The 11,915-nt window shown below is 26.2% G+C and overlaps 1 protein-coding gene across 2 annotated transcripts in view; it reads left to right on the top strand.

The window, feature by feature from the left end:
• The first annotated feature begins 144 nt into the window (after positions 1-144).
• Positions 145-11,915, top strand: part of bchs (WD repeat and FYVE domain containing 3 bchs) — a 105,813-nt gene continuing 94,042 nt past the window's right edge. For both annotated transcript variants that reach the window (XM_043047239.3, XM_043047238.3), the window contains exons 1-6: positions 145-394; positions 3,771-3,985; positions 4,822-4,945; positions 7,029-7,303; positions 8,736-8,928; positions 10,474-10,660. In XM_043047239.3, the coding sequence (XP_042903173.2) occupies positions 3,785-3,985; positions 4,822-4,945; positions 7,029-7,303; positions 8,736-8,928; positions 10,474-10,660 (980 nt within the window). In that variant the 5' untranslated portion in view covers positions 145-394; positions 3,771-3,784. The remainder of the gene's footprint in view (positions 395-3,770; positions 3,986-4,821; positions 4,946-7,028; positions 7,304-8,735; positions 8,929-10,473; positions 10,661-11,915) is intronic.

Genomic DNA, 11,915 nt, shown 5'->3' with positions numbered 1-11,915 from the left:
ATGGAAAAAAATGTTTTTCCTTGAATTACAGTAATTTTAATTACGGTCACTGAATATTGCCTCAGTATACTTATTTATCAATTTTGAAAGTTAAATCGTAATAAAACTAGCATAATATTAGTATTCGAAAACCAAAACTTAAACATCTAAACTCAACTAAAAATGCCTGGGCTCGTCGTCTGTGGGTCGGTCCATCTAAAAACTTGTGAAATTTTTTAAATTTAAAGCAAAAAATGAATCATTTCACTCAATTATATCATTTCTTTTGTTATCCTACTTCATTTTTCCTTTCATAATGATTTCAACTATCCATTAAGCATGATCATAATTCAATGAATGTTTTGACGTTTCAAGACAGAAATTTTCTAAATATGGTTTTTTGATAGGTGTTTTGGTAAGACGTGAAAATTGTATTCATATATTTTATTTTGAATAGGCAATTCATTTTTCCGAAAAATTCTTGTTAATTATTTTCCCTAATAAGATATCCTTTTGTATTTAAGAATCAATTTTTTTTCTTCTTTTAATGGGAATATTTTTAAAAATTTTAATTTACTTGAATTTAATAATTTCTTTGTAAAGCTTTATATTTTATCTATGTAAATTATTAAAATTATTAAATCGTTTAAAAAAAGGTTATTTTTATAATGTTATATTGGGGATATTTATGTATTAAAATAGTATTTACCATGACTTTAAAATATAATTTAATTGCTTTAAAATAGTAAGGTTAAAAACCACATAATATATGCTTTAAAATTGTTAATTATTTAACTTATTTTACAATAATACTTTTAATTTGACTTTTTTTTTGTATATTCTACACACTATATATTTTAATGATGGCTATAGTTTTTTTTACAGGGTAATAAATTAGCTGCAAAGTAAAAAAATAAACAATTGGAAAAATTATTTTATTTAGAGAAACATATTCATTTGACCAGGCTATCATTGTTTCAATATTATATTATACATTTTAAAAATAATTTTGATTTAATGTTCACAATTTGAAGATATATGGGAGTCTATCCAGGTATTACCGTTTTGCTGGCCTTCACACAATTCAAATTTTAAAAATGTTCCCTTCACAAAATTCTAATTTATTAAGCTGTCCCTTTATAAAATTGACATTCCTAAAATCATCCCCGGAAGGAAGTTTTACTGTATAAGAATAATATTTTTAAGTGTTTCAACTTGGATTTTTCAATATTTATGTTGACACATTGCTATTTAATTGCACATTACAATTTAATCTCTGTTTGCAAGTCATATGCGATCTTCAAGTTCCGACATCGACTGCATTTCATAGGCAAATAGCCTTTCACGATTCACAATGATGCAGTTTAAAAATCACTCCTTACGGTTTTTATCCACTCGATTTACCACGCATTATCCACGCATTTTTAAAGTCTAATTTTATGATTCACATTCATTCAATTTTAATATCAAACATCAATTTTTGTATTTATGTGATTTAAAAGTTATGCATTACGATTCACTTGATACGTTTTTAAAATCTAATATTCGTATTCATTAAATTTTAAAACCGAACATCATGATTCTTATTCACAATTTTTTTTAGAAGAGTTTATAAGTGAATTCGATGGATAAAAAAATAATAAAAATTATGTTTTATGTTCTACAGATAATTCAAAACATTTTAGTGACATTTAAATTTTATGTAAATGCAGATAATTAAAACATGATAATATATGAATTTTTTTTATAATTTTCAAGAAGTAATTTTTAATTACTATTTATTAATATTAGTCAAGAATGGTTCAAATCTATGTTTAAGAATTGCTATCTCAACTAATAGTTGAGAAATTTATATTTCTAAAAATAAAATGATTTTTAGTTTTAAAAAAGTCATGTAGCTGTAATCAATTAATCTCTGAAACTTAATTGAATAATATGAACAAACAACTCATAAAATGTAAGTGTAATTTTGTAAAAAATATATAAATAATTTTTCAAAAGTATTTTATCATTTTTTGAAATATTTTTGATAAGCATAAAATACAGTGATTGCTAAAGCTGAATGTTTTTCATAAATTAAAAATTTTTCTCTAAAACAATTTCCTTTTTTCGCAAAATGGCACCGAAAAAATAAAACCTGGATCGATCCCTGTTTGTAAAAACAGACATCAACTTTTAATAAGAAAATGGGATTATAGGTATCAATTCTCTCTTCAAATCTATGGTAGAAAACCATTGGTAGAAAAATATATTGTTATTACATTTTTATTGCATTTTTTAAAAAAATATTTACTGCTATTTCGAAAAATTTTCACTGTTCTGGCTACTCACTCTTGTAAAATTAAAACTATTAAATGAAGAAAAAAAATAATGTTTTGAAGAAATGTAATGGAAAATGGTTGATTGACTGTATAAAGCTAAGTACAAATGCCACTAGGGGTTAAAATTCAGTGGGAGAATTTAGAGTTAATGCTTCAGATTGATTTTTAGGCCTAAGCTTTAAAAAAGGGTGCCATCCTATATTATTATACTTGTATTTACAATATAATGCATTCTTTCAATTTAATTTTCAATTAAAGAAACAAGTGAATTCGGAAGACTCTCCAAGCATACTATAATACTACTGAAAAAATATCAAATGGTGATATTTAACAAAAATATAACCAAATAAGGTATAATAATCAAATTATGGCAAACCTTTCAATTTGTTTATGTTGTAATATTAATTTTCTTAAATTTGTTTTACACTCATGGTGACCTTTTAGAATTAAAAATATTGTAGACAACTTTTATGAAGGGTAAAATTTGGCATAAATTTAAGCACAAATCGCAATATTCTTAGAATATTTAACCTGTTCACATGTCGCCCCTTAAGCATAACATAAGCGGAGAATAACACCAGAAGTTTTTTTCCAGTTTTAAAAACCTTGTTATTGTTACCCATCAGTTAGTTAAGCATCCATACATTTGTTATGAATTAAAAATTTTTTGGTGTCACAAACTTTTATGTGTTAAGATAATTAGTCAAGGTGTTTTTTTTTTTTCTTTTCTTTTAAAAAGAATATTAAAATAGCTTCAGAGTTATAATTTTTTTTTTCTGTAAAATTTATTAAATCATTAAAGGTCAAAAGACAAAATTTTTTTTTGTGAAAGATAACATATCCATATAAAAAAAACATTCATTAAAAATGATTATTTTAATTAGTAAGAGGTTCATGATTAATATTTGACAAGATGTATGTGAAATAATGTTTAATATTGTTCCTCTGATTTTTCTTTCTTTTTTTTAAATTTAAAATAACTTTCTATGTTTGTGAAAAAGGGATATTCAGTAGTATAAAATTAAAACCATGTTATCAATTAATATGTTGTCGGGCAATTCCACATAGGGGCCACAAATTAAAACTTCTGAATACTGAGAAAATCTGTGTTTTTTTTACTCTAAATAAATTTTGTTTTTATATTTTATTATTAATTTGCGACTCTGAAATTTTTATATATTTTTTATGCTTTAAATATGAAATTTCAGCATTTTATTGTTGTTAAAGGGACTTAAAAAAATTCTGTGTTGAAATAGAATATATGCCTTAAATTTAAGATTGGAATGCCATTTTAATTTTCCTATCTAATTATTACAATCTCAATACATAAAATGTTTTTGTCTTAAAAATTTAGTTTCGGCATTTATTGAAATTTTTTTAAAGCTATTAAAGTAAATTATTTTTATCTAATAATTATATGTAAAATTTAATATTCCTTGGTGCTTACAGTTTTGTTATATATCATTTTAGACGAATGTGTAAAGATGAACATCATGCGGAAATTGCTTGTTGGGCATTCAAGGGGTGCTGCAATGGGTGAAGATCCACCTCAATCTTCTCAGCACACTGCACTTGGTCTCATGCATTTACATAAACTTTTCAGCGAGTTAGTGCATTCACCCCATCCTTTAAGTCAAACTGAACAAGAACAAAGGCTTTACAATATGCTTCCTTTATTTTGCAAGGTATTTTAAAAAGATTATTTTATCATCAAACCAATTTTTTTCATGATTTATTTTCTATAATACTTTCTTTTTATCCTTATAAAGTTTGAAATTCTTATACAGAAGGGGTGCACAATATGCAATTTAAATTTTTGTGAAGTTATAAATATTACCAATTAAACTGTTACTGTGATTTTGTTTTTTAAGGTTTTTACATTTTATATGACTAGTTTTATTTTTATGTAATAGTATATTCCTAATTAATTAAAACTTTGTTGCTAATATTTCTTTATTCCAAAATGATTCCACCATTTCTCAAATTCTATATTTCTGACCCGTTGGTCCATTTATTATATGTTATAAGTTTTAAAAAAAATTTATTGTCATATATTTTTCAATTTGTTATTTTTACCCTTATGATTTTGATGCACACAAAGTAGTCCTCGTGTTTAATTGTTAAATTGTTTCTTCCTGTTTAAATTGTTGTTTCTCCTGTTTAAATTGTTTCTTAGACACATTTTCTTAAATATTTTTATTTCGCATGTTTTTTGTCTTTTTTTTCTTTCCATTCTGCAATTTTTTACCCAAGTTTTGTAATAAAGCAATAAGCTAAAATTGTTGTGTATAATCTCTCCCAGAATTTTATTAACTTTAATTCATCATAATGCATAATTTTCTTTTAAATCTTCATTGTTCAGTTTTAAATATTTATTATAAACTCGTTATATTTGAACTCGTTAAAATAAAATTTTGTTTGCAAAATACATCTCTTGCTGTAATGCATTACATTTTTGCTGTTTTTCAATGTAAATTTTTTTTACATTTCTGCAAGATTTAAATGTGATTTACTCCTCTAGGTATTTGGTAACTGTCCCTCCTCCGACATGATAGAAAAATTTTCTGAAATATTATCTTTTTGTCAGCTAGTGTCTAGATTAATGGTATCTGAAATACGCCGCAGAGCATCAAATCAAAGTACAGGTAAATTCGTTATTTAATTTTACTCGTATCTTATAATCATATATTTTTGGCATAATTTCTGTTATTCATTTTTTTATCCTTTAGAGTTTAGACATAGATTTATGTTTCATAAATTAAAGATACTGAACATGCCTTTAAAATCTTTAAAATAGGTACTAAACTATAAATGTTAATTTGAATTTCATCCATACTTATCTCCTTTCTTTTACCTATTTGCCTTTTTAAAGACAAAATTCTGAAACTCCTTTTAATTTAAAGTGGAAATAAAGTTGATTTCAAGCAAGTTTAAATTAGTTAAGATTTTATCAAACAAAAATACCTTTAATATATTTCTAAAATATTTAATAAATTTCTAGAACTTAGAGAGGAAAGGAATTATATAACACTATATATATATATATATATATATATATATATATATATATATATATATATATATATATATATATATATATATATATATATATATATATATATATATATATATAAAGTATATATATAAGTATATAAGCATAAGATTTATAAGGAAGGAGAATTCTGTTGTGCTGCATATGATAAAAAATTATTATACTTTTTACTATCGTACTGCCTGTTTTATCCTGTTGTCTAAGATAAGTGTTTTTAAACTTATAAGTGATAAAATCGGAACAGTTTGGAAAAAAAAAGAAATAATGTAATGTAAAGCTTTTATATATTTTGAAAAATTTAAAAGAAAATTGATGTGACATATTGTGGAATAAAATTTTGCTTAACATTATATTTGAAAATATTTATCAGTTCTTGCCTAATTAAAAACTTTTTTGATAAAAAAAAATGCTACAACCTATATCTGCTGAGTATATTTTATTAATGGTATATGTATCCAGTTGCAAATCTCTTTTTGAAGCTTAACGAAATTTATGGGTATTTTTCTATAAATATTGCTATTGTTCTTCTTTTACTTTAGTTGACAAATTACAGTTGAGCCTAATTGATTATTTGTTATAGGGCCATTTATTGTGAATGATAGATATGAGAAAGCAATAAGCGTAGGCTAACATAAAATACCAAATAATTACTTGAAATTGTATGAAAAGTAAAAAAAAAAAGCAATGTACTTGAAATTTAATAAATTTAAAGTATTAAAAATATTAAGTGGAAAAATATGTATGATGTAAAAGGAATATGAATACATTTATTTGAAATAGTTGGAAATTTTGGTTTAAGTACTCTTATTTTTTTACACTACAAGCAATACATTTTAGACATCAGTATCAGATGATGTTTATTTTCTGTAAATTCATATAAATACATGAAGTTTTTCATTGTTTTAATGACTTCAAAGTCTTCTATAAATGTTGTTTAAGTACTCTTATTTTTTTTACACTGCAAGCAATACATTTTAGACATTAGTATCAGAAGATGTTTATTTTCTGTAAATTCATATAAATGCATGAAGTATCTCATTGATTTTATGACTTCAAAATAGCTGAGCAAATTAATGACTGTTTTCTATAAATGTTGGCTCTGGTTGAGGATCTGTTTTGCAGTGTTCATCAGTATCACTTTGATCTTCTTTAGCTTTCTCAATCCTTTCTTGAACCGGCAATGCCATAAGTTTTAACATTTCCATCAAATGAGATAAAAACATCAAACATGATATTAAAGGCGTTTTCTCCGAGTTGTAACAAATATTTGTTTTCTTCTTCATTAACATCAGGAATTACTGTTTTTCTTTTCATTCCGAAATAACTTTAATTTTTTTAACTTCAGTAAAATTTCTGAACAATAGATATGGAAATCTTCTAGTTTTAAAAACAATCTAAACTAGTTTTGGTAGTAAAAGCATTTGTGAAGGTATCATTAACAATCCATCATCATTAATGATCCCATCACAAATCCAGATGGTGCTGTAGTAAGATAAGGCCATTAAGAAAGCAATATAAAACATATGGGAAAATGAAAGAAGTGGGAATAATGGATTTTCTCTATCTGATAAATGACACATATTTTTTTTTATTTCTTTTTGAATTTCATTTTTATACCAAGTCATAGTTATGCTTTTTTAAGTTTTTAAAATTGTTGTCCATTTATATTTTTGCAGAAGCTGCTAGTTGTGCTATAGCAAAATTCTTAGAAATTTCCAGTACTGAAGAACTCAGCAATGGCTGGATGTTATTAACTGCTGTAAACTTGCTTGCTGCAGGCAATGCAGCTTTAGTGGACATAATGACAGCATCCTCTTTACCTTCTACTTTAGTGAAGTGCCTCTACCTCTTTTTTGATTTGCCCCCCATTGAAAACCCGGATGATATTGATCCTGATTGTGAATTTTCTCCCAAAGAGAGAAGGATATTACTGCAAAAAGTTTTTGTTCAGGTATTTTCATATAGAAATCTTTACAATCGTAACATTTTGTTGCTGACTTAAATAATTTATTTATTTTTCATTATTATTTAAAATTTGATTTCTCAGGAACTGTTCAACCAAATTAGCTCAAACTTTGCCATGCATTTTTACATATTTTAAAATGACGAAAAAACTGTATATCTTACAATTCAAAATATTTTTGACTGTTATTAAATATAATTAATATTTACTAAAAATTTTTTTTGCATCAAAATTATCTTTAGGTAAACTAATTTTATAAATGTGTGTAAAATTTTTTCAATTTGTTTAAAAAGTTCTCGAGATATGCAAAAAGTAAAATTAACATTTAGGGATCTCAACTTTGGATCGTTCTCCTGGCCAGACTAAGTGGACCCTATTTCCCAGATTACGGCTACCCCCTATATTTTTGGGATCAAAAACCTGAATCCATCTAAAAATTAGCTACTATGTTTCTCTGAAAGATTAGTAAGAGAATATACGTTTTTGTATCTAATTTTGTAACTTAAATCATCGGTTCCTTGTAATTAATTAGCATATTTGATTTCACTCCCTTGAACCATTAAGAATGAGTTCTAAAATGTGTCCAATCATTAGATCAAGAGTTATTTTGGGTGACCTTTTTTTTTTTGCAGACTGTATATGGTAGTTTAAAGCACTATTTGTTGTAAGAATTTTAATGAACAGCAGAAGAATGTATTTTTCAAGCATCCACAAATTGCGTTTTAGTATTGTATTTAGTTATTCATATTACTAGCTAATAGTTGTGTCAAGTTTAACTAGTTTTCTTAATAAATTTCCTATAATTGATTCAGAACTTAAAAGATTATAAAAAGTATAAAAATACTGTTCAAGTCAACAATGTAATATAGCATTTCAATATATTACCAGCTTTGTCAAAAAACACTTTTATAACTCATTATGGATATTCAGTAAAAAAAGAAAAAAATTGTTTTTGGATTATGTTTCATTTTAATTTGCTATACACTTATATACAATGGTGCCATGCAAGTATCATTTGTGTTGTAACTTTCTGAAATGGACAGTTTAAATTAATTTTTATTTTATTGAAAAAATAAAACAGAATGTTAATAATTATTACAATGGACATTTAAAAATTGGATTTATTGACTTTGCTGAATCTGTATTTTTATAAGTTAATGGTTTATACTCGGGACACTTTTTAAAATGTAGTCTTAGCTTTGCCTAATGAATTATAATCTTTTTTAAATTGTTAGCATTTTGGGGGCAAAGAAATGTAACGATTCGACACATAAAAGTTAGTGCTTAATTTTAAGAGAGTTGATGTTACTTCAAAGTGTCCTTGTTCAAATTTAAAAGAGTCTTGCCTTGTTATATAGTTTAAGTATAGAGTGGAAGCGTTAATTAGATATTTAACTAATTATTAATATTGTTCTTGCAGGTTTTGGTGCGACTTTGTAGCCACTCTGGCCCAGCAGAAGAATTGAGCCGAAAAGATGATCTCGCTCTTTTATTTAGTGCTATAACAAGTTGGTGTCCTGCTCATAATACTGTTTGGAGAAAGAGTGCAGCAGAGGTTCTCATGACTCTTTCTCGGCATGGCCTTTCCCACTCTGTTGTTAGCTATATCCACAGTATGTGGTTTTATTATAGTTTTACGTATTAAGTGTTGCATAAATAAAACTGTTGGCAAATTTTTTAAAAAAAATGAGAGTAATTTATTTGAATGAATTGCACTACCCTACAAAAAATTAATTTAAAAAAGTTTTTGATTTCGGAAGACAACAGAACTTAAACTATTCACTATTTAAAATGTTTATGTACACAAAACCTCTTCAAATGTTAACTTTCTATGTCTGCTTTGGACATCTTCCAATCTCCGCCTCTAGTTTTATTTTAGTGAAAGAATATCTGCATTAAAAATATATCACCATCACCAGTCCTTTTAAAGGAAAAAGATTTCTCAAAAATATATCATCGCCTCCATTTCTCTCTAAACGAAAGAATACTTCAATTAAAAATTTATCTCCATTACCAACTCTATCTACGTCAAAGAATATTTCCATTAAAACTGTATATCAATCACCAGTTTTCCTTGTGTGAAAGAATACCTCAATTTAAAAAATAGCTTATGTGTTGTGATTTCATATTTACCAGTCAAATAAAGGAGTTTTTTAATTTATTTTTTACAAGATACTTAAATTTTTTTTTTTCATTTTGTGTCCATATTAAATTTTATTAACACGCACCATTTATAAAATAATTAGGGTTCCATACAACATGATCTGCGACCTTTCCTTTACCTCTTTTGTATAATGGAGAATAAATTTTTTTATTTAATTTCATTAAAACTTATGCTTTTTTTTCTTAATTTTTCTTTACATGTTTTATTGCAGATATTTTGAACTCTTTGAATGAACTAGAGTAAAACGCAATCAATATTCTGTTACTTTTAAGTGTGGCATTTTTTTTTTGATAAAGCTGAATTGAAAAAGCTTTCTAGAATTCTAATATTTAGTTAATTTTTGTCCTTTTTTTCTCGAAATATGTTTTGCGCTATTTAAGTCGTTTGCGTCATTTCTTTTTTTGACTTCCCTTGTTGTTTGTGTAATTAAAATTTTTTTCTTGTTAATTTTTGTTTACTATGTGTAATGGCTAAGAAAAATCTAATTTGTACATTAAAAGAACTAGCACACATTAATTGTATTTGCTGAAAAATATCTTGTGTGAATGACAAAAATTTTGACTAAAATTAAATCCTAAATTAATCGAAATGTTATGAACATGACACTATTGAAACTTTTATTGAGTGTCTTGTTATTAAAGTTATTTACATAATTCAATTTTTCCTCATACCTTTTGAAAAACAAAATTGATGGCACATATTCAGCAATATTCACAAAAACCAATTCAGGCTGTTATTATTCCAATTTTATTTTTTTTCTTTAAATCTTTTTAAAAGTGAATTATATGCTTTCAAAAGTCAGTTTAGTTTACTTGGATAAAAAAATATAAATATATTGCTTTTCAACTTGTAGCTTTAGTCAAATGCAAAATTTTAAAGATCCTTTTTTTACTGCCAAAAAATTTATCATGCATTTTAATTTACTTACAAAATTTTAAATAAATTTGAATTAAGAAATTCAACGAATAAATCAAAAACTTTTTCTGCATTCCAGATAAAGCTTGCATAGCACTCTGCATTGAAAACATGCAAAGAGTTCAAGAGTTATCCCCCCTTGAAATCGTTGAAATGTTTGTCACTGTGTTTTGTTTCCTGAAAGACTCTAGTGAAGTGTCACAGATGATTTTGGATGACTTTCGAACTTGCCAGGGATACATTTTTCTCTCAGAGTTTCTTCTTAGGTAAGAAAAATTATCAAATACAGGGTTTATCCAAAAAGTAATGTAACTGATATTACTATGAAGTGAATACATGTAACACCCTTCTCAGGCTAGTTGGGATTAATGAAAGGGGGAGTCAGTTTACACCTATGCTTTCACAAAATTATTTGGGACCATCTGGAGAGTAAGGACTATCATTCAGGTAAAACTCATACTAGAGGAGTCGCAATGCAGCTCTCCAAGTTTTTTGAGAAAATCAACCAGTTTTCAGTAAAATAATTTTTTTTTTCATAATTGAGAGAATGCTATATTGTGGGAGAAATACTTAATGGAAAATTCTGTTTTTCCTACATTAGTAATTTAAAATGAGTAAAAAAAGTAAGCTCAAGGATACCTAGAGTAAATTGTAATGTTTCAAATTCTTAAGCATTTCTTTCAAACTATCGAAATGCAAACAAATTATGGCAGGAGGGATGTAATCCTGACATAATTTGTTTGCATATTAATAGTTTGAAAAAAAAAATCAGCATTTGAAACTTTATGGTTTTCTATTAGTTTAACCTAAGTAACTTTTTCTTTTAAATTACCAATGGCGGAGAAACGAAATTTGTCATAAAATGTTTCTCCGGCAGTATAGTGTCCACTTATGAGGGCATTTTTGGATAATTGTTTATCATATTGCCAAGTCTAAGTTGCCAGTCTGGTCAAGGCATTTTCATGGTGCGTAGCGTTTTTAAAAGTGCTTAAAGATGCTTATTTTTGACTTTCGTTTTTTAAGAGCACTTAAAGGTGCTTTTTTCATGTGGTGTTTTTAAAAAGTGCTTAATTTTCCCTTTTCGAAAGTAAGATTTTTTTCTTTACCTTTTCGATTTTCACTGCGTATTATACGAAAGTGTGGTTTTCACATTGTTCTATTCAATGTTTTCGCAATTAATTCAACCACAATCCATTTCAGCGTACCGTCTGTCTGTAACATAAGGTAAGGCCAATCATGTTGCATGTTTGATGAAATACTTGGGAGTCAGCATATGTGTGTACTGAGCTGGGTTCTGTGAGATTCTTGCACTCTCATATGCAACCCTGTTGCATTTTTGCAAGATATTTTCAATTTCTGGCTTCACTTTCCAACCTCTAAAATCGTACCGAAAAATCTCTCAATCATTTTATAATGGCTAATATAATCAAGAAAAAAGTTCTCTGTCAGAAACTAGTTATTTTATCATGATCATGTAAAGTCTTTGAAAATTATTTTGCATTTTGTTAATGCCTATAGTGC

Source organism: Parasteatoda tepidariorum, chromosome 5 (genome assembly GCF_982258835.1).
Source record: "Parasteatoda tepidariorum strain Cologne lab strain chromosome 5, Ptep-v5.0, whole genome shotgun sequence".
In the NCBI taxonomy this organism is placed as follows: Eukaryota; Metazoa; Arthropoda; class Arachnida; order Araneae; family Theridiidae; genus Parasteatoda; species Parasteatoda tepidariorum.
The sequence above is the reverse complement of the archived record's forward strand: the minus strand, read 5'-3'. Positions and strand labels throughout refer to the sequence as shown.